This window comes from Heteronotia binoei, chromosome 14, assembly GCF_032191835.1.
Source record: "Heteronotia binoei isolate CCM8104 ecotype False Entrance Well chromosome 14, APGP_CSIRO_Hbin_v1, whole genome shotgun sequence".
Taxonomy (NCBI): Eukaryota; Metazoa; Chordata; class Lepidosauria; order Squamata; family Gekkonidae; genus Heteronotia; species Heteronotia binoei.
This window is the reverse complement of record NC_083236.1, coordinates 45322596-45345631: the sequence shown is the minus strand read 5'-3', so window position 1 is coordinate 45345631 and position 23036 is coordinate 45322596. Positions and strand designations below refer to the sequence as shown.

Sequence of the window (23036 nt, the reverse complement as noted above, 5' to 3'; positions counted from 1 at the left end):
GCTTGCTGCAAAGAGTTTATAATCTGAGACCTTGATGCTAAGAGAGGTTTTCCTTTGGAGCGGCTGCCGTCTAGTAAGATAATCAGATCCCAGCAGGAAGAAGAAGAAGAAGAAGAAGAAGAAGATATTGGATTTATATCCCGCCCTCCACTCCGAAGAGTCTCAGAGCGGCTCACAATCTCCTTTACCTTCCTCCCCCACAACAGACACCCTGTGAGGTGGGTGGGGCTGGAGAGGGCTCTCACAGCAGCTGCCCTTTCAAGGACAACCTCTGCCAGGGCTATGGCTGACCCAAGGCCATGCTAGCAGGTGCAAGTGGAGGAGTGGGGAATCAAACCCGGTTCTCCCAGATAAGAGTCTGCACACTTAACCACCACACCAAACTGGCTCTCCACCACACCAAACTGGCTCTCCACCACACCAAACTGGCTCTCCGGAAGCAGCTTGTGCTTGGGAACAGTGATAACTGGAGCCGTGGCTGAAGAAGTGAGCAGTGACTCACAAAAGCTCATCCCCTGCCACACATTTTGTTAGTCTTTAAGGTGCTACTAGACCAGAAAGTACAGCAACCAACTTTTGAATAACCATTACTTCTAAGTTCAACATGCCAAGTTTTGAACATCAATTACTTCAGTGAGCATCCCGTAAAAAAGTCTGCCATGGACACGTTGTGATGTGACATCACCCCAGAGCCGGAAACAACTGGTGCTTGCACAGGGGACTACCTTTTTCAACATGCAAGGTTTGCAGTATGCTTGACCAACAAAGTCCTTGAATTGAACGTAGGCTTAGAAGAATGATTCTTTAAATGCTGTTTAAAGTGCATTTAAGCACTGATATAATGCTTATAGCGTGTGTGTAGTTTCTGCATTAGGCTGTGAATTACTAGTTGTAGTTATTGTTTACAAAGCATATTGTTTTGCAGCCTCCTCATGTTTTGCTCCAGGTGGGATCTGGAGATCCCGCTTTTACAACTGATCTCCAGCTGGCAGAGATCAGCTCCCCCAGAGAAAAGAGCTGCTTTGAAGGGTGGACTCTGTGGCATTTTTATCATGCTGAGGCCCCTTCCCAAACTGCACCGTCTCCTGGATCCACTCCCAAAATCTCCAGGTATTTTCCAACACAGACCTGGCAACCCTATTTGTGCATGGGGTATAAGCTTTGGTTTGCTTGTCCTCAGCACGCAAGATAGATCACCAGTATTCACACTTTGCTAATATGAAATTTCAGATGCAATCCAATGACTAGCCCAGGGGTGGCCAAACTGTGGCTCTGGAGCCACATGTGGCTCTTTCACACATATTGTGTGGTTCTTGAAGCCCCCACCACTCCATTGACCAGCACGGAGAAGGCATTTGTGACTTTAAATCACTTCTCCAAGCCAAGCCAGCCAGTGGCTTGGAGAATGCATTTAAAGTTGCTTTCTTTCTACCTCTACCTCTCTATTTTCCTTCCTTCCTTCCTTCCTTCCTTCCTTCCTTCCTTCCTTCCTTCCTTCCTTCCTCCCTCCCTCCCTCCCTCCCTCCAAAATCTGACATTCATGTCTTGTGTCTCTCAAACAGCCGACGTTTATTCTATGTGTCTCTTATGGTAAGAAAGTTTGGCCACCCCTGAACTAGCCTAAGGACATTAAGGGAGTCCAGGGTGGGTTTTTTGAGCAGGAACACACAGGAACGCAGTTCCGTCTGGCTCGGCATCAGGGGGTGTGGCCTAATATGCAAATAAGTTCATGTTCATGAGCAAGCAAGCCAGTTCCCAAAGCTACAGGTGGTTAACCTTCTCTATAGGCTGTGGTTTCCTCATGCACTGACTTGAAAAGCTTTGGGGCTGACCCCTGCACACCAAGTGGCTGTTAAAGACACAAGCGCAATTCCCAACCTGTGTTTTTCTGGCTAGGTGGTAACTTGTACAATATTTATTCCCGTATTTCAATAATTTATTTCATTTATACACCACTTTTCTCCCTCAACGGGGCGACCCAAAGTGGTATAAAACATTCTGTTTTCCATGTTATCCCCACAACAACCCTGCGAGGTAGGCTTGGGCCGTTTCCCTTTCTTTTACTTGTCCTTTTGCAGCATTCCGAAAGAGTCGGATCAACCTATTGGCTCTTCTGTCTAATGGACCTTCAGGGAACCCCCGTCGGCCTCCAAAGGCATCCTTAGCATAATCGAAGAGGAGCGACGCGCCCCTTTGGCCAGCAGGGGCCGCTGTCGGGACAATGAGCGCCTTTCCCCGAAGAAGCCGGTTTAGGGGCGGGGCTTATTTAAAAAGAAGGCGTGGAGGCCAGAAAGCGTGCGAGGCCCCGCCCCCTCCTCCTCAAGATGGCTCCCTCCCTTCTCCTCCCGTCGTGCCCCGCGGCGGCCGGAAGCAGCGGCGGGGTCAGCGCGCGGGGGCCGCACCGGAGACCTCGACGCTGAGGCGGTCGGTCGGATGGCGGAGTCCGGGCCGCAGCCGCCGGGCGGCGGCCCCAGCCGACACGAGAAGAGCCTGGGGCTCCTCACCACCAAGTTCGTGTCGCTGCTGCAGGAAGCCAAGGACGGCGTGCTCGACCTCAAGCTGGTGAGAGGGGAGGAAGGAGCCCGGGGCAGCCCTCCCGGCCGGCGTGGCTCTGCTGGGGAGGCCGGCAGCCCCGAAGACGGGACGGAGGGGTGGGAGGGGAGGAGGCGCGGGGTGGTCGTGGCAGGCTCCGGCTCGCCGCAGTGACAGAATCGAGCTCAGCGCTGCTCCCCCCCTCCATTGGAGAATGGGGAGGAGTGAATGTCTGGGTGAAGCATGCTGGCGATGCAGGAGCAGGCTTATTCACCCCCCCCCCCCCAATGTCTTCCAAGGGATGTGTGCAATGTTCCGTCTAAGCTGTGGAGTCTTGTGAGCAAAAATTCCGCTTTGTGAGCTATTGGCATTAAAGTTGTGAGCTAGTGCATAAATCATTGTGCTCTGGGGCCATTTTACTTGAGCTGAGACAAAAATGTGTGAGCTAGACGCTAAAAAACTGTGAGCTGGCTCACACTAACTCAGCTTAGAGAGAACATTGGATGCATGTATGGAGGAAGAGCAGCATTGTGCCGGGTCGTGGTATCCGTCTAGGAGGAACAATGCTCCTTCTAAGCTGTGGAGTTTTGTCAGCAAAAATTCTACTTCGGGAGGTTACTGGCATTTAGGTAAATTGTGAGCTAACTGCATAAATTAGTTTTTTCTGGTGTCATTTTTCCTGAGTTAAGGCAAAATTGTGCGAGCCGGAGGCTAAAACACTGTGAGCTAATTACGCTTAGAGGGAACAGTGTCCCCCATTGATTCCCCTCCCCCCAACATGCGTGTATGGAGAAGGAAGATGAAGCTCACCAGGCAGAAGGGGCTTGGGATGGAAGTAGCAGGGTCATGCTCAGTACTCTTCTACCCAGTTCTCCCTTATAGGTTAGGGCATGCGTTGTATTGGTATATCTGGCCAGATTGAGTTCATTCCTTTCTGCCCTCCAACATTGTGTGTGAGAAAGAAGCGTGGATCAGGCTTGCTAAGGCAGAATCTGATCCGCCTTAGCACAGAGATGTTGGGTTTCAGGGTGGAATGGGTGGGAATCAAGTTCAGACTGCCTCTTCAGTAGCTTTGCATGTATGGAGTAAGAGTGTCTGGCTAGCTCGTGCGCTCAGCGCAGGGTGAGCTTTGCAGCTCCTTCCCTGGCCATGCACACTGGTGTGAATGGAATAGTAATGCTGGGATCGGCTCGAGCCGTCCTGATCTGGTTTTGCTTTCATTGGCAACATGGTACCAGATGCCCTGCTTTCACTTTTCCTGTTGTGGGCATTGACCTTCCCTTCTCTCATTGTGAGAGGCAGGTTTATCACTGAGATCGCAGCCTCGCTTCATAGGCCCTGCCTTTGCTCTAGAGTGATCCCCCCCAACCTGCAAAATGGCTCCTCTTGCCCTTCACCAGCAGAGCGTTCTGCTGATGAAAGCATGCCTGCTACTTTGGTGTAGCATCTGCTGAACTGGGAGATAGACTGATTTGCATGATGCATGTGCAGGAGTGCATGAAAGGCTTTCTGGGTGGGCTTCTTAGCTCAGTTGAATGCAGGTGTGAGGAATTGGTGGCCCAGAAGCAGAACTCCAGCAGTGCCAGGGGCTTCTGCTTGACCACAACAGCAAAAGAGCTGCAGGTGTCGTCTGCTCTTCCTGGAGAGCTTAACTTTAACTGAAATCTTACTTGGTGCTGCTGCAATGTGGGGGGAGGAGGGGAGGAAACTCCCCTGAACAGCCTTGAAGTTAAAACTGTTCCCAGCATACAGTGTAATGCATTTTGCCTTGAACCAAATGTTGGCTGATCAAGAGAAGGAAAGAAGCTTCTGCTGCTGTCAACCACAGGCTTGTTTCAGTGAAGCATCAGCAAAGCAATGTTCTAGTTTGTGTTTGATGGCTTGTATGTTACCCTTGGAGGGCTGTGTCCCTTTGTGATGGGGAGGCATTGCAATATTCCTGCCAGGTCCTGTTCAGAGGTGTTTGCTGGACCGCGAGGGCAGCCATTGTGCTAGGGCCAGTTCCAGAGAGGTGATTATCCGATGCTGCAAGACAAGAAAGTCCTGTGGGACCTGAAAAGGCTAAATAGGTTGAAACTGCAGTCCTATGCTGAGTGACTCAAGTCTAAGCCCATTGAAATGGGTGGACTTGGATTGCATTCACTTGGATTGCATTCACTGCATAGGAATGCAGTGGTGTTGTGAAAGAAGCGTTTTAAAAGTTAGAAGCCTTTTAAAGGTATCTCAAGTAGTCACCTAAGCAGGTTAGTGTATACACCATAAGACTGTGGAGAAGAGCCAGTGTGGCATAGTAATTAAAGGCTGTGATCACACAAATTAAAGTACTTTCAATGCACTTTCCAACTGGATTTTGCCAGCTCACACAGTAAAATCCAGCTGGAAATTGCATTGAACGTGGACTGAAAGTGCATTGTTTAGTGTGCGTGATCACAGCCAAAATGTCACAGCAGGATCTGGGAGACGCAGCTTGGAATTTCCTGCTCTGTCATGGAATCTCCACAGGTGACCTTGGGTCTGTCACACACACTCAACCTAGCCTACCTCCTAGGGTTGTAATGGAGGAAAGGAGAAATGGAAGAGAGGCCCCCATTGGGTAGATAAGCAGAATATATGTTCATATAAGTAAATGAACAAAAAGACTGTGTATTTATGGAGAGCCTCTAAAAAGCAGACCAGGGGATTGGCAGAGCACAAATGAGGACAGGATCTAACAAAAGACCCAGAAAGTAGGGTTATGATGAGGGATGGAAGTAAGCTGGTACAGGCCAGGATAAAGAACCAGTAAGGAAATGGTACCTCTGTTCTGCTTGGAAGTTCTCTGCAAAAGATAGTTTCAGTAAGAAATTTAAGTGACTGGCTCCCTTGGTTATGACTCACTTTGGGCAAATGGTTCTTGGAGGTGACTAAGCAAAGCTAGGTCGAGGTGAAAGAGGGGCAGTTTTTCTCTGTTGTGAGCTTGGTTGTACCTGGGCTTGCAGAAGTCGCATTCCACAGTGCCCAATGAATTTCCAGTTGGCAGCTTTGTGCCAGAGCCTCCTTGAAATGCGGTTTTCATTGGAATGTGACAGCTTCAAACTGCAGCACAATGTCCTGGGAGATAGAGGCAGACTGGTGTTGCCAGGCTGGTTGCCTCACATGCACTGGGAAGATTTGCAAGCAGAGCATAGTAATTATGCCTGCTGCTGGTTCGAGACTCAGCTATTGCTAGTTGAGCCATCTCTGACAATGGAGGCTAGTAAATGCTGGCAGAGCGCTTGTGCAGTCGTCCATGTAGGCCACTTGAATTAGATGTCTTTGCAGCATCCTGTGGCTGGGAGTTCCGCTGGAGAAATCATGTTCTTTTCATTTCTTTTGACTGAGCTTCTTACCAGTTTCAGTTAAAGGCTTCAAATCTTTTGCATTTTGAGACCAAGTGAATCATTTTTTCCATCGAATTCCCCATAGCACTCATAACTTGAAAGCCTCTGTCATGCTTGTAGTGCCAATATGTTGCTTTTGGAAGGCTTATCTGAATCATTTTAAGACACAGAAGATGGAATCTGGTTTATGGGGTAATACAGCCTAGGCCAGGGGTGTCGAGCTCATTTTGTTATGACATAAATGAGACCTTGTCTGGCTGGGTGTTCATCAGTCTTCAAGGTCGCTCAGCAAGTTTCCCTGTCAGGGTGGAGATTTGAATAAGATCTCCCAGACCCTTGTCTGACAGCCTAACCCCCACCCCATGCTTTCCAAATAGGGCTCTTGTTGCACTGAAAGACTTAACAATTTTAAAATTTTAGCATATGTTTTTGTAGACAGCATCAGCAGGTGCCATATTGGTCAGTCTTCCAAGTAGTGCAAGACTCTTGTGCTTTTTTGTGTGCTTTTAGTGTACTGTCTGACTGTAGGTGTTGTAGCTTCAGCTGCAGGCCCGCAAAAGAGCTAGTGCATCCACTTGTCCAGTTGCAATGCTGCTGGACAGTTCTTGCGTCTCCTGTCTGAACACTGATGCTCCATGGCAGTGAGCATCATATGGACATACATGAGACTGCCTTATACTGAGTCAGACCATAAGTTCGTCAGGGTCAGTACTGTCTCCTCTGACTGGCGGTGGCTCTCCACTGTCTCAGCTGGAGTTTGAAGCGTCACCTGATCTTTTTAACTGTATATGACAGAGATTGAACGCAGAATGTTCTGCATGCTGAGCAGACGCTCTACTGAGGCACAGCCCTTCCCAAATGAAACATCAGTTCCAGGACTTTTTTTGAGCAGGAACACAGTTCTGACTAGTTTGGTGTCAGGGGGTGTGGCCTAATACACAAATGAGTCCCTGCTGGGCTTTTTCTATTAAAAAAGCCCTATGTAAAACAATTGTGATAACGGGGTGTGGCCTAATATGTAAATGACTTCCTGTTGGGCTTTTTTCTATCCAAAAAGCCCTATGCAAAACAATAGTGACAATGGGGTGTGGCCTAATATGCAAATGAGTTCCTGCTGGACTTTTTCTTCCAAAAAAGCCCTGATCTGTTCTGACATTGGAAGCTTTCTTCTAAATCTCAGGGACCGTCTCATCTGTTACAAGGCGGGAGAAAGTAAGATATTCATTTTCCTCCTATCACCTGCAAAGTGGGACTCCTCCACCTCCCCATCTGTGAGATCAAGCCATCCCAGGAATCTTCTAGAACCCCAAGGATAATATACTCTTTGTCACTTTCCATGGCAAACTTGGCATGTACAAGCCAGTGCACCGAATGGCACATCCAGAGGCAAACAGGCCTGACTTCATTCTTGTCCTGAGCTTGGGAGGGCGGGAAGAGAAAAGACAGTTCCTGGATGTAATTGACAAAGTGGTACTTGGATGGAGGTGGCTTTTCAGTATTACGTTTGGATAATGCGATATCCTAATACCCTCAGGCAGGGCATAATGACGCCTTTGCATCAACGTGATTTGTCTCCTGCTCCCTCCTTAGGCAGCAGACACCCTGGCAGTGCGGCAGAAGAGGCGCATCTATGATATCACAAATGTCCTGGAGGGCATTGGACTTATCGAGAAGAAGTCCAAGAACAGTATTCAGTGGAAGTGAGTACTGATGGGTCAGCTGTGATGGAAGGGAGGCCCTGAAAGCAGGCTTTTGTTTTCAGGAGCATACTGGTGGCGATTGCTGATGAGCTTCCATTGCTGCAAGCAGGGCGCCGCAGACAGCGCTAGGCAGCCGGCAGAACTCTGCATTTAAGCCACCCTCACCAGCTCTTCACTGGCTTGGTAATTTAATTTGCAAATACTGTTTTATGGGGATTTTAAAATAGAGGCACAGCATTATTGGTCTGAGTCTGTAGTAGGTGGGATCTTGGCTTCTGAAGACATGTCTTCTCTAAATCCACTGCAGAGCAACAGAAGGCGATTCTGTGATCTGGCTTTTGGAAAACAGAGTGTGATTGTGGTTCAGGGAACTCTGCCAGAGGCATTGTGGAGAAGAACAGTGGAATATGGGGGCAACTCTGTGGGGAGGTGGCTAGAGGGGATTAAGAAGGGAGGAAAGAGGCTCTGTCCTGAACTGGACTGGATGTACTACATTCATTTATTTATGTGGTACACACTTTGTGAGCTACAGAAAGCTACCGTTGCAGTCATCATAGTCAACCAAAATAGCGTCATGACTAGGGATGTGCATTCGGATCTACCCAAGCTGAAAATAAACCCGAAAGATACCTTATTGGTATTTTTGCGTTCTATTTCGTCACCCCAAACTTACCTTGGTTTTCTCAGGAAAACCGGGGCGGGGGGGATGGTGAGAAAATCCTGGATGTATTTGGGAATTACCAGTAGATCCCATACCAGCAAGAGGCAGGAGCAGATTGCTCTTGCTTCTTGGCTGTTAGGTTTCTGCAGTCCCTTTAGACTTTGCAGAGGCTGCAGAAGAAGGCCCCCACTAGCTCAGCTTGATGCTGGCTAGCTTCTCCTGCAGCCCAAACTGGCCTTTCCCAGTCTGTGCCCATCACTATGAAACCTATAACTCTCCCACCTTCCCTCTTTTTCCCAGTTGTCCTCTCTTTGCTTCCTCCTCCCGGTGCCCTCCAATCTTCCAGCAATTTTTCTCTATGGTTTCAAGTCTGGGTTGTTGCCAGTCACGCATCACTTCTGGTGCACCAGCGATTACTTTTGCTTACATTGCCAGAGAGATTGGGTTAATCCCTAAAGTCTGAAATTAGAAGAAGAGCTGTTGAAGACATGTGAAAAAGCCATCTGCAGCTTGAGGGCTATTGTGTGAGGACCACAGATTGATCTATTGAAAACACTTCTGTGTCTCCTCCCCAGCACAAAGTTTTCCTGCTTGTTCAGTACAGAGTAAAACATTTTTTAAAAGCACAATTTATTCAGTCATTTTTGTTAAATATTTGAATCATAGATTTCTCTGGAAACTGGACTCAAATAAAATACAGTAAAATAAGTAAAAACAAACAGGAGTTCTACAACTTTAAAGCTACTGGGATGAAAAGGAAAGGAAGAAAAGTATGTACTACATGTAGCTTTTAAAGCCATTTCCACCTGATGCTGAAAACAGAAATGAGTGGGCATTAGACCAGCCAGTGTTTCAGAAGGGGGCCATGATGGAAAAGGCTCCGTCCTTGACAATCCACCCGCCTTACTTCAGCAAAAGTGCAGGATGTTTGCTGCAGAATTCAGTAGTTGGGTTTGTATATTGGGCGTGGTGGAGATGGCAGTGTCTCTGGTAAGTTCAGAGTCCTCTTGGTACATGGAGAGATAGGGACTGCTCATTAAACACCTTGTTCTTCATTGCCTTCCTTCCATCTCCAGAGGTGTGGGCCCCGGCTGCAACACCCGCGAGATCGCCCACAAGCTGATTGAGCTGAAGGCCGAGATCGAGGATCTGGAGCAGCGGGAGCGAGAGCTGGAGCAGCAGAAAATGTGGGTGCAGCAGAGCATCCGAAATGTTTCTGACGATGTCCAGAACAATCGATATCCTTTGCCTCTGATGTGTTCTGCTTTTTCCTCCCCGCTTTCACCCTTGGACACTTCCGCTAGGATGGGCACAAGTAAAATGTTGGGTCCCAGTTGCTGAAGGAACACTGGAATCAAAAGCTGCACCCACCCTCCCAAGAGTTAATGCAGTGTCATTTGCAAACAGCAAGAGGCTGAAGGATTATCTTGCCAAATCAGGTCTCCAACAGTAGCCAACGAGACGCCTGGCGTAGAGATAGCCTCTGCCTGTGGGTTGGTCCCTGTAGCTGATAATCAGGGGAGCTGCAATGTGCGACAGAGAATTGCTTGTGTTCCTTACGGGCTGTGTTGCAGTTATCTTCTTTTGTGGGTCTTTGAACATTTATCAGTGTGGTGGTGTTAAAGGCTAGCACGTGCATCTGTATGTGAGAGGGTAACTTTTCTTTAAGGAATCAATCTGTTCCATAAATGCACTCGATTAAGCAAACAGTGGGGACATCTTGACCCATGTAAGTAAGGAAATTAAAAATAATCATCTATAGTTCTAAACTCATGGAGTTCCTCACTTTTAATGAGGGCAATTGCTCTGTGTTGTTCATGCCTCCCCACTGATAATTTTTTGCATATTGCAGCATGTTTTCTTGAAAGGGTTGGAGCTGTTTTTTTATTCCTGAAATTAACAAAATTTGGGGGTGAAATTGAATTTTTTTTTTGTTTTCCTCCTTTTGTCCTTGGCTGCTTTTCTCTTTACTGTCAAAGAGAAACATTTTATTCAACTGCTTCCTTTATATCCTGGCTCCCCCCCCCTCCCCCAGTGGGGACCCCCACACAGCTTACATCATTCTCCTTTCCATTTTGTCTCCACAATAGCCTTGTGAGGTAGGTTCAGAGGGTGTGACTGACCCAAGGTCAGCCAGCAGGCTTCCATGGTAAGGTAGGAAGGTGAACCTGAGTTTCCCAGATCCTAATCCAACATTCTAACCATTGCAGCACCCTGGCTTAATAAAGAGATGAATTTTTTTTCTTAGCAAGCTCAGAACAATTCCCAAGGTTTTTTTTTTAAAAAAAATTATGTCAGACTTTTGAGGTCTCTGAGTGCATTTTTTAATCTAAGCAAACGTTAACTGTCTTTTTGATGTCCTTCTCCTTAGACTGTCATCTCCTTTCCTGGGGGTTTCTTGTTCTGTTGTTGCAATTTTTTTTTTTAAATCCCTATCAGAAGAATTGTCAGTTTTAAAACTTCACACTCTTGTCATTTTTGCTTGACACAGATAGAGGAGATGGGGTGGGGCTAGCTATCTGTACTCTGCATATGCTACGGAGAAGGTTGATGCAAAGAACGGGTTTCCTGTTGCTTCCACAGCGGTACCTTTTGTAGATCTCAGAACAATCTCTCTGCTTCTGGATGCAGCTGAATTTTCCCTTAACTACAGGAACGTTAGCCTATGTGACGGATGAGGACCTCTGCAAATGCTTTGCAGGTAAGGCCGTAGTACCTTTCCATGACTAGGCTTCCTCCCTGGCTCTTTAGTGCATCTTTCTTCTCTATGGTTGCTGCTGTTTCTGGAAAAGACATATGCAGCTTTGGATTCCGCAGACAGAAGTGTGTTTTTATCTCCACTTCCCTTTGCACCTGGTGATTGATTGATTAAATTTATGGATCTCCCAGTCCCTACCATAGCAGGCCTCTGAGCTATGTACAGCATATTTAAAACAGTTTCAGTAGAACAATTGAAGGAAAAACATAATTAAAAACATACAAGAGGTTAGAACATTATAAAGGGGGATCCATTCAGCACATATGGAGGCGGAGATGGGAAGAGTGCCTTTCACAAACTGCCTTTCGCTAAGTCCAGGCCCAAGTCTTGCTCCGTCGTGGGAAGTGTTTCTCTGTCAAAAGTCAGCTTAGCTGGAGGACATCTAAGGATCCATCTGAAATCTTTTCCCTTTTGTCACCCCTTGACTTGCCTAAACTATGGTTTGTCAATTATGTCTGAAGGCAGGCCTTGTGCCTAGCCTGATCTTGTGAGCTGGTCAAGTTCACCATGTGCCACCACTGGCTTGCCGATTGCACGTCTAGACGATTTGGGCTGAAGTGGACCATGGCTTATGGGAAATTTTCAAATACTCTTTGGCAGAATTCACCTAAGGCAAATGGCAAGAGGGCCCTCAAAGTGTCATTTTGATGTTTTGGAAAAATGAGGTTAGGGAAAAGTACAGGCAGGGCTCTTCCCTGTGAGATTGTGTGTTGTGTGGCATCCGCGCTCTCTTCCCAGACTAGCTCAGCCTGCTGATGGCTGTCTCCGGTCTCTCATTTCAGGTGACACGCTGCTAGCCATTCGAGCTCCATCGGGTACCCAGCTAGAAGTTCCTGTTCCCGAGGTGGGTTGCGCAGGATAGGTGCTTGGTTGAAAAGAGGCGATGCTGGGAGTTTTTTTGCTGAGGCCAGAAAGCTTGGCTGGCTCTTGCTATCCTAACACCATCACTTTAAAATCGTATGATGGTAATTGTTTAGACCAGGAGTGGCCAAACTACAGCTTGGGAGCCACATGTGGAGCGTTTACACATATTGTGTGGTTCCAGAAGCCCCCATCACCCTGTTGGCTGGCTTTGAGAAGGCATTTCTCTCTTTAAATCGCTTCTCCAAGCCAAGCCAGTTGTCGGCATAGAGAATGCATTGAGAGTTAAAGTTGCTTGCTTTCCCCCCTCTCTCCCTCCATCTATTTTCCTTCCTCTCTTCCCTCCTGATGTTCATGTCTTGCAGCTCTCAAACCTCTGACGTTTATTCTGTGTGGTTCTTACTTTAAGCATGTTAAGCCACCCCTTGTTTAGACCATTAGTTATGCCCTGCCATTCTCTCCAGAGGAAGTCACAACAGTGTTACAATAAGAAAACATTTCCACCAGCCAGTAAAGGAGAGTCCTCCCCCCCCCCCCCAATTTTCTCTTTTCATTGCTAGAATGCTGAAGGCAGCATTATCAGGAACCCATAGTGGTACCCATATCTCCAGCCAGCTAAAGCTGTCATAAAAAGATGGTGAAAGTGGAGCGTAATGTGATAGGGGAGGAATTGGACTGGGTGTTTGATGGCTAAGCATGTGGAAAACAGTTTTCGATCTTTTGCCACTCCAAAAATGTCTCTCTATGAGCTCCAGGAAGGGGGTGTTGTGTTGGGGGGGATGTCTTGTAGCCCTCCGGGCAGCTTTCAGGGCTTTTTTTGTAGCAAGAACTCCTTTGCATATTAGGCCACACACCCCTGATGTAGCCAAGCCTCCTGGGGCTTACAGTAGACCCTGTACTAAGAGCCCTGTAAGCTCTTGGAGGATTGGCTACATCAAGGGGGTGTGGTCTAATGTGCAAAGGAATTCCTGCTACAAAAAAGCGATGTTTGTGACAACTATAGGGTGTGATTGGAGTTTGGGACGTCAATTGAGAGGGCCTATGACTCAGGGGAAGAGCATCTGCTTGACGTACAGGTGGTCCCAGGTTCAATCCCTGGCATCTCCAGTTAAAAGGATCAGGTAGTAGGTAATGTGAGAGATCTCTGCTTGAGACCCTGGAGAGCCACTACCAGACTGAGTAGACAATACTAACCTTGATGGACCAATGGTCTGATTCTGTCTAAGTTAGTTTTACGTGTGGTTGTGTCTGTCAGTGTTATTCCAAAGGTTCTTCTGCTCCTTCTTCCGCAGGGCTTGAACGGGCAAAAGAAATACCAGATCCACCTGAAGAGTACAAGCGGTCCAATCGACGTCCTGCTCGTCAATAAGGACGTCTGGAGCTCTCCTCCAGTAGTACTACCTGTCCCTCCCCCAGAAGACCTTATTCAGTGCCGGCCAGTTACTCCTTCCAAGTCCCACTCTCAAGAAGCATCCCTTCCCAGTGGCACACACCCTTCCGCACCTGGGCCCAACAGCATTCAGGACCAGAACCCTGCTGCTCAGAAAACACCCAGCACCACAGGTGAGCAGGAGGTGCAGGTGGAGATTGGAATTGTGGAAGCACAAGCAGGATTTGAGCTTTGCAATACCTGGCAGCCGTGCAGTTGTATGCAGACCTTGGTGGTAAAATCTTTGGCTGGATGTCTGTGGGACCAGAAATGTTGGCATCCAATTCCTGCTGCCGGGGTGATGTTAGAGAGGAAAGCACTTGCATTTGCTCAGTAATACACCTTGGTTTTTTGGCCATTGTGTGACGGAGTGTTGGACTGGATGGGCCATTGCCCTGATCCAACATGGTTTCTCTCATGTTCTTACTCAGTATCTTTCGACCTAGTGCCTTGGGATTTGCCTGTCTGCCCTGAATGGCTGCTCTTAACCTGCTTCCTGAAGGAAGGCTTTGCTTCCGCAATACAGCAAGAAAGGTCGGCCTCGGGCAAATATTTGTTTTGCACCATACACCTTGTGTGTTCTTTCAAGGATTAAATTGCAGACTCCCACTCTTAGCTCTTGGAATGTGTTAAGCAATCCACTGCCTGCTTTTGTCTGCTGTCCTGACATCTAACCCAATAGGAGCCTCTCTGTTAACCACTTTAAGACTGATTTTCATACTGGCATCCTTCACCTTCTGAGGTGGAGGACTCTAATTTACCAGGGAAAAAAATCACTAATTTGCAAACGTGCAAGCTGGGGGAGGGTCAGTGAAGAGTCCCAGTGGGAGGGGGAATAAACCATGTGGCAATTCCCTTCTTATGCACACAGATCTCTTGTCTAACGGCCTACAAGAGGGGGTTAAGCAGGTTGGTTTCTTTAGCCCCTTCCCTTGCTGTCGACATCATGTGCCAGTCTGAGCACACTCAGTCCTCATCTCTTCAGTTAATTTATAAAGTTTTGTTTTTCTGCTTAAATGGGGAGTCCACTGACTATGTAGATTTTATCAGATTGCCTAGTTTTCCTGCCTTCAAACTAGTAATAAAAGAACAGCCACCTTCTTGTGTATAATTCTGGTATTGTAAGATACACAGAAAGGAGCAGAGGTCCATCAGTGGCTATTAGCCACAGCTTATTGTTGGAACTCTCTGTCTGGGGCAGTGATGCTCTGTATTCTTGTGCTTGGCGGGGCACAGTGGGAGGGCTTCTGGCCACACTGGTGGACCTCTTGATGGCACTTGGCTATTTCTTTTGGCCACTGTGTGATATAGAGTGTTGGACTGGATGGGCCATTGGCCTGACCAACATGACTTCTCTTATGTTCTTATGTAAGGTTTATTCTGTAAGTTATGTTGTTATGTAAGTTCTAATGTAAGGCTTATTCACATGGCAAGCCTGTGTTTGGGTTGTACCCCTTCAAAAGACTAGCCTTTACCCTGATACATGAATTTTTTGTCAGGGTGCCTTCTCCATGGTAGGGTGCCCAGCTCCATGACAGTTTCATTCATTGGAGCAAGGTCTTCTGTAAGTGACAGCCTGCAAATGAGCAAAATTGACATCTTGCCTCATATGCAGGACTTCTCCGTTGTGGCCCCCACCTTGTGGAGTGACCTGCCAGAGGAGGTCAGGAAGGTTCTCTGGCTTTCTGTAAGCTATGCAAAACAAAATCATTCAAGAGGGCCTTTCTACATAGGCGGTGGAGAGTCACTGAACTAAATGATTCACAAAGTTACTTTGATGAACTATTAGAGACAGTGGCCTATACTGTGTTTACCTTGCTGAAACTAAAACCCTACTGTGTAATGTTTGCACCATTTAACACGTCTCATTAATGCTTTGCTTCAGTTCTGTTTTTAGGTTTCTGATTGGTTCTGCAACCCTGATCTTACTGCTTTGTTTATTGAATGTGCCTCCTGTTGATTGTTTTGACTCTGTGTGTAATTGGCCTTGAGTTACATTGACAATTGTCAGTAATAATAGTTGATGGAGTGTGGAAGCCCTGATGTGATGACGGAACTAAAGCTGTGTTTGATCCCTTGCAGACAGCGGCATCTCGACTGCAGAATCTAGAAGCAGCAGGGACCTGGACTCGCTCACCCCTTCGACAGCTCCCACTAGCCCTCCGGCCGGGCTGGACACACAGCCCCTCCAGTCCTCCGCCTTGCTGGACAGCAGCTCCGTCCTGCCCAGTCCCTCATCCTCCTTTGAGCCAATCAAACCAGACCCCACAGAAAGTGAGTCTCTCTTGTTGGGGCTTTTGGGGAGGCATGAGGGTAGAGTTGCCATTCTCCTGGTCGGGCCTGGAGTTTCCACTCCTGGAATTTCAACTGTTCTCCAGAATACAGTTCTTCTGGAAGAGATGGCAGCTTTGGAGACTGGACTCTATGGTATCTTATCACAGAGCTCCTTTCCCTTCCTGCACATGTCCCTCCCAGGCACCATCCTCAAATCCTGCAGGAATTTGCCAGCTATAGATGGGGGCGGGGAAGTAGCTCAGGTGTTCCAGGAATGTCACATGATGGTCCCTCTTTCAGCTGTTTTCCTTGCTCTGATCCAGTTTATGTACCATTTTTATGAAATTCGGCTACATCACATTCTGTAGAAAATTCCAAGTCTGCTGTGGCAGGAAAACTTTGGATCTTGGTCAGCGAGCTACAGCTAGCACACTCCACATATCTCTCTCTCTCCTTCTTAATAATAATAATAATCTTTAATTTGTATCCCGCCCTCCCCGCTGAAGCAGGCTCATCTTCCAGAAGCTGCAGCGAGAGTTAAGACTCTCTTCACACTTTAGCCTGTGAATGAGAGTATTGCCTGCAAGTGTGATGTTGTAGAATCCCCTCCACCATTGGCTGGGACAGGCAGAGGGCACTGCAGAGGCTTACAGGGATTGGCTTAACTCCTGCCCCCTGCCTTTCCCTGTGTTTCCATGGAAAAGGAAGAAACAGCACCATACACAGTCCTGTCCTGAGTGTGGGCGGCATCCCTAAGCCTTTTCAGAGCAGCTCTGCCTTGGCAGCTATTTTTTCCTTACTAATAGGCAAAGGTAACTGCTATCAGAGCAGCTTAGATACCTTTTCATAAGGCAGACACACATGCTTGATGGCTCCTCTTCTTTTCCTAGAATGCAAAGAAAGGCAAAGTGAATGAAAGAGCGTGTGTATGTGCGTGTGTGCAGGGGATGGTGGTAAGTGACTGCCTGAAACTATCTGCGGTGCCTTCTGCCTGTTACTCTTGGGATTGTGAAACAGGAGGAAGGGACTCTTTATATACTTCATCGGGAGGGTAACACTCAAATCTACCCACTGCCTTGGGGGAACTGAGGGGCATGTGCCTTCTCTTGCCTGCTGTTTCACTTTTGTTTGCTGCTGAACTGCAGCATGATCTGGGGAGGACCCCTCTCTTTGAAACACATAAAGACTCCATAAATAAATAGCGTTGCCAGGAGGCTTTGTTTGTTGCATATGGCAGAAATGGAATTCACAAAGTTCTCCTTAAAAGTATTATGTAATTCTTTTGATGTTTGTTCAAGAAAATCAGTTGCATCTTTTTTTTCCCAAGGCATAGATTCCATTTGGTATCACCCAAAGTGTTGAAATCTCTGTCTGGGGCAAGGGCCGGTCATTTACCTATATCTTTTTTATAAATTGTTCTTTTAAAGCTAGAAATAGCCTCCCAGATTAGTACTTAAAAATTTGCCACTGCAGTTGAAATGTAATGTAAAAATGCTGTTTTGCTCAGCAGGGCCTGGCTTCAGGCCCAACAGAAGGGAGCCTAGGCGCTGGTTCCCTCTCCAGGACATTTTGATTCCATCCTTTCTTCAAGGAACTCAGGGCATACATCAGTCTTTCTTCTGCGCTTTATCCTTACAACAGCCCTGTGAGGTTAGGCTAAGAGAAGGTGACTGGCCCAAGGTCATTCAGCTTCCATGGCGGCAGCATATGAATTTGAACTTGGATCCTCTCAAATCTTACTCTTCCTGCCCCAGCCCCACTCTGGCTGTCCCTCTCTCAACCCCTACGATAGCAGTAATCTGAAGAAAGGGGTCAGGGAGGGAGTCCAGCTGAATCTGAAGCTAGGCATGAAGAACTACTGAGTAGCCGGCTTCCCTAACTGCAAAATTCTGTGGGTATAGAGAAGCTGCTTCTAGAATACTGAAGGTGACTTCAGATGTATCTGTGCTTCAGATGTATCTGAAGCTGATTAAAAAAAATAGAACCTCACAATTATCCTAGGAATTTAGGTTGGAGAGGGTGTTGATAGTATTCTGCTGAGCATCTCTAATGCTAAAAAGTACAGTTCCTAGGTTGCCTTGGGAGAAGGAACACCTGCTTGCATTACGATTTTCTGGCAGCACTGAAAGCCGTATATAACCTGCTTTCAATCTGCAATGTAGACATGCCTTTAGTGGCCTGTGCAACTGTGGCTGAAACGGCCTAATCTGCCACTGTAGCAAAGCGTTCTTCAATTGCCAATGCAGGGGGTACCCAATCCCATGGGGATTGCACTGTTATGGGAGTTTATTGGTACTGCACAACAACCTAAGCTGTCTCTTCTGTCTTTCAGTACTGGAGCTTCCCAAAGAGCTTTCAGAGATGTTCGATCCAACGAGAGGTACGTTGCAGAATCATATTTTTGCTTTTCTTTTCTTGAACAGCATGAAAGAACCCGTCTGCCAGGACTGTTTGTGCTCTCCATCGGTGTGTGTGTGTATGGAATGCCATTTCCATAGAAACCCTAGAGGGCAAAGTTTTTGAGTCCAGTGGCACCTTTAGCACCAACAGAGTTTAATTCTGGGTGTGAGCTTTCATGCACACACACATATTGAGGGATTGCCCTTCAAACCAAAGCCTTTAATGGGATGTTGCTTTGGGGGGGGGAGAGTCTTGCAGCAGAGCGGCCTCTGCTGGATACTTATGGATTAACAGCCAGTTCTGTTACTGTCCCTGCTTAACTCTGATCAATTCACACAGCAAGACTTGAAATACATAGGCAGACATCTTTTTTTTTTAAGTAAGTAGGTTTCATTTGTCTCTACTTGCATTTTGGAAGGCTTTCTTCCAGTTTTTATTAAATAAACTCCAGGCATCACTTTAGTCAATCCCACACGTTCTAAATAAATATATATCGTATCATGGGGCTGGAGCCAGTTTTAAAACAATTTAGTCTGTAGTTACTATCCTGTGTATATTAAAAAATGAATCCGTAAAGGATGGTTTAAGTATTTATTTTTTCAATTTTATGTGCGCATGCTTGTGTGCCTGGAAGTCAAGGTGACTTTTGGTGGCCCCTAATGGTGCTAGGACATTTCAGAGAGGTGGCTTGATATTTGCCTGCCTCTATGTCCCAGCCCTGATATTCCTTGGAGGTTTTCTTTCTGAGTACTTGTCAGGGTCGGCCCTGCCTAGTTTCTGAGATCTGACAAGATCAGGCTTGCCTGGGCTGTCCAGGTCAGGGCAAGGATGACTTATATATTGAACCGTACGTTGCATTGTAATAATAATAAAGTGCTGTCAGAGGTGCAGCTGACTAATGGCGACTCCTGTAAGGTTTTCAAGGCAACATTCAGAGGTGGTTTGCTGTTGCCTGCCTCTGCAGAGCAACCCTGGGCTTCCTTTGCCGTCTCCCATCTGAGGCTTAACCAGGGCTGACCCTCCTTAGCTTCCAAAATCTGACAAGATTGGGCTAGTCAGCAATGCTGCTGAACTGCAGTAAGGTTTAAATATAGCTAATTTCAGAAATGCCAACAGTCCCCTTCCCACAGGTATTTTATCAGTCAGTACAGGCTTCCTTAAATATTAAAGTTTGTCCTGCAGTAACAAAGGTTTAATAAACTTTAGCTACCGCTATATAAGTTTTAATGTGCTGGGAGAGGTTTGTAGGCCTTCTTTTCAACTTCGATCACCCAGAATGAACTTTGTGCTCTTCCGTACTGAAACCAAAGCTTTGGCTGGGCAAGAGGCTCCGTGGAGCTATTCTGTTTGTCTTTTACAAACTTGGCATCTGTTGGAGCTTAGCAGCATCAGGGCAGGAAGCAGGCGCCCAAGGTGAGTCCACAGTGACCTTAAGCAGCTATGCATACTCCATTCTGCCTGCATTTGATGCTTGCCCCGCACAGCCTCTCCAAATGCTTAGTTACGGTTAAAATGAGAGTCAGCATAGTGTAGTGGTTAGGAGTGCTGGGCTAGGCCCTGACCTGGATAGCCCAGGCAAGCCCAGTCTCATCAGATCTCAGAAGTTAAACAGGGCCAACCCTGGCAAGTATTTGGAAGGGAGACCTCCAGAGAATACCAGGGCTGGGACACAGAGGCAGGCAATAGCAAGCCTCCTCTCTGAATGTCCTTGCCTTCCAGCCCCTTTAGGGGCTACCAGAAGTCAGCCACAACTTTCAGGCATTCATACACACAAATGCACAGAGACAAAATTATTAAAAATTTTAAAACAGTGTTCAGGCTAGTACCTGTGAGTCCAACTTGTGCTGTGAAAGCTCACTGGGTGACCTTGGACCAGGCACACTTAGCCCAGCCTACCTCACAGGGTTGTTGTGAGGTTAAAATGGAGATTGGGAGAATGACATAAACCACCTTGGGTCCCCATTGAGGAGAAAGGGGGCCCGTGTAAATGAATGAAACAAATAAATTTTAACAAATGTGCTTAGTTGAAAATGGGAAGCGGCCCTGAATCATGGGGCAGAGTAAAGGGGAAGTGAAAACAGAGGTGCCCTGGCTGGGAAGCCAGTGGCAGAGTATGGAAGCCTAATGTTTCTCTTTCTCTCACACAGAGTGCATGAATTCTGAGCTGCTTGAAGAGCTAATGTCCTCCGAAGGTAAGGCTGAAGCCAGGGATACCCAAAATGTGTGGAGCTTATGGGCACTCTTGGAATTTTGAGAATGTTAAGTAGGTGCCACCACAAAATGGCTGCCAAAGGGGGCGGGGCTACTTGCTAAGCATTGGGAGATTCCAAGCCAAGGTGCCTGTGATGGTGGAGGCCAGCTGCCTCTGAATGGGTACTCACTGCAGGCCCAAAGGGGAGGTCTCCTGGGCTCTCCTAATGCCCCTTCTGTTCCAGCAAGGTGGAGGAAAGCTCAGACTGCAGAAGCGGGCGCTGCAGAATACATTGGCAAGCCGTAGGTGCCATGGTGCAGATCGCAGCTTTAGAGAGAGCCTCATATACTCTGGCCCTCCTGACTCTCACTTTCTTTTTGGACAGTGTTCGCTCCCTTGCTGCGCCTCTCCCCGCCTCCTGGAGACCACGACTACATCTACAACCTGGACGAGAGCGAAGGGGTGTGTGACCTTTTCGACGTGCCTATCCTCAACCTCTGACTCTTGGGTGGCTGTCTGGATGGACTTTGGGATGCGCTGATACACATATATATTTTTTATAAAAAGAAACTGTCTATGGGGGGAGAAAAGCCCCTTTGCGGTTTGGGGATTCCTTTATTTTTTTGCTAGTTGCTTGAGTGACTCACCTGAGCTGCTGTAGTTTGAATGTGAGACTGAGAGGGCGGACTTCCTTCCTTCCATCCAAGGCTTGGCAGCCTCTTTATTTGGGACTTCTCCCTTTCCCACATCACACGGGCCACGTCCCTGATTTTTTTTTAACCTCCATTCTCGCTGGCCTTTCCCTGGATCCCAGGCCTCCATCCCAGATGGACTTGCTATCGAATCTTCCTGTCGAGCTGAAGAGCTTTCTCAGGTTCACCTGCCCGCTTTTGGCTTTCCTGCACTCCTGGAGACACTTTTGTATTAAGAACCTGAGGGGGCTGATCCGCAGTCCGGTGCGCTTGGGAGAGCAAAGGGTCAGCCCATCTCGTACTTTGTCCTTGTCGCTAACGTGACTGCGCTTTCTTTGGCAATCATACTTTTTTTTGTGCAGTGAGGGGGGCGGGAGGCTGATGCCAGATAGATCCCGGCAGCCTCACTTGGCATTGGTTTTCCTGTAGGGCAGGTGGTTGAAGGCGGCCTTTCAGAGTATAGTCCCTCTTTATTTCAAGGCATAGCGATCTGTATTGCTCAGAAGGCCTCCGTGAGTGGAGCAGTTGTGTTCTAGCTGTGTAGGTGAACAAAAAAAAAGGGGGGGGGGGAATCCATCTTTGCACAGTCACTTTCCTCCGAAGAGACATAATTGAGAAATGGATTACTCTGAATTGCAGCTCTGGCGTATTTGGCAAGGAAATGTCTCTTTGGGACCTTTCTGCAAAAAAGCTGCAAGCTGTGCCCTGCCAGGCCCTGAGCTGTACAGCAGAAGCTGGTGGTGGTATTCCATAGCTTACCTGGTCAGCCTGAGGACAATACTTAGGTGCTGAGCCTGGGCTGTGGTGGCGGAGTGAAATTGAGGGCTGCAGAACTGCTTTGCTAAGTGTGCTAAGTATTCCCTCACCACACTTCAGACTGAGCGATGTTGCTGCGCTAGCGTCTCTCTCCCTTTCTTAGGCTTCTCCTGTACCTTCTGGTTGCAGATGTTTTAGGTTTTTACCCCCTGGTTGATCATCTGAAGGGAGAATGAGAAATCTCCCTTTTGCACTTCTGGAAGTCCCTCCCTCGGGCAGCTGAATCATCGCTTCCTCTCTGCTCTTAACCCTGCAGCGAAAAACTCTCACGCCCCAGCCCTTAGAGGTTTATCCGCTTCCCAGCAGTAGAAGAGTCGCAGCAGCTAAAGAGCTTCCCCCCAAACCTTGCTCTGTGGAATGAAGTCCAACTTCAGTGAGCCTTGCTGGGCCTGTCAATATGTTTAGGGACTGCAGGTGGGTTTGCATCTACACCATCCCCAGGACCAGGGAGTGCTTTTCTGTTGCAGAGAAGTGCTGGCCCTTCGTTGTGGGGAGAACATGCAATCCTTTGCAGAGTTGTTCCTATCTCAGATGTGTTGCAGTTATAACGGGCTTAGACTGGAGTAACTCTGCATAACATTGCAATTCTAGTCCTACTTGCTGGAAGTGGTGAACTACAGGCCTGCACGCCTCTGTCTTTCGCAGGGGGTTTACCTTTTGCTGCACACAGCCCTCCAGAATAGAAGCTTGTTACTATTTCCAGAGGCTTAGAGGCTTGTGAAACAGCTGCTTGGCTTTTTCTGGGCTTTTCTGAGTGTGTGTCTCTGCTCCCACACCCCCATGCCTCTAGGAAGCTAAGTGGCTCCCCCTGCTGCCTCGTTTGGTTGTTCACTTGCGTCCCTTGACCTTTGTGTGTGATGGAGTGGCTCTGATAGCAGTCCCTCCCCCTTTTGCTTATCCGTGCTGTCGATCTGTTAGATGACGTCTGGAAAAGAAGATACCTAGAGAGATGTACAATGGGAAAAGTGAATTTTGATTCCTATATAAAGATTATTTTTATACTTTTTTTGCAGCAAAAAATGAAACTTGCCTGTAATATTTGTACAGTGGGGTTTGTTTGTTTTTTTGAATGAATGAATGAATAAACTGATCCTTTCCAAGAGTGCCTCCTATCAGGACAAGGGCATTACCCTGCTCTGTAGTGGCGCTGCCGTAGAGACCCAAAGCAGATGGCAATGGTCTCCCTGTCTCCATTTTATCCTCCCAACAGTCTTGCGAGGTAGATTAGGCTGAGAGCATATGACTGACTCAGGGTCACGTGCCAGTGCTGAATACAGCAGTGAAGTTCCTTAAGTGGAGAGTGGCTGGAAAAGGAGCATGGTTTGGGATCTGAACTGAATGGGTTGGCTCTAGCAGTGAGTTT

The 23036-nt window shown here is 47.5% G+C and overlaps 1 protein-coding gene across 1 annotated transcript; it reads left to right on the top strand.

The window, feature by feature from the left end:
- Window positions 1-2298: 2298 nt before the first annotated feature.
- Window positions 2299-22773, top strand: E2F4 (E2F transcription factor 4). The gene is made up of 10 exons (XM_060254306.1): window positions 2299-2562; window positions 7482-7591; window positions 9329-9490; window positions 10910-10953; window positions 11793-11854; window positions 13164-13434; window positions 15383-15574; window positions 17907-17954; window positions 20122-20166; window positions 20551-22773. Exons 1-10 carry the CDS (start codon window positions 2434-2436, stop codon window positions 20664-20666), a joined length of 1179 nt encoding a protein of 392 aa, XP_060110289.1. The 5' UTR covers window positions 2299-2433; the 3' UTR covers window positions 20667-22773.
- The last annotated feature ends 263 nt before the right edge of the window (window positions 22774-23036 follow it).

What these genes read in the sequence shown, in the direction of transcription:
- E2F4 (XM_060254306.1), top strand. Translation starts at nt 2,434, where the DNA reads ATGGCGGAGTCCGGGCCGCAGCCGCCGGGCGGCGGCCCCAGCCGACAC. An exon ending in CCTCTGCAAATGCTTTGCAG is followed by an intron (nt 10,954 to 11,792) that starts GTAAGGCCGTAG and finishes CTCTCATTTCAG; the next exon opens with GTGACACGCTGCTAGCCATT. An exon ending in CAAACCAGACCCCACAGAAA is followed by an intron (nt 15,575 to 17,906) that starts GTGAGTCTCTCT and finishes TCTGTCTTTCAG; the next exon opens with TACTGGAGCTTCCCAAAGAG.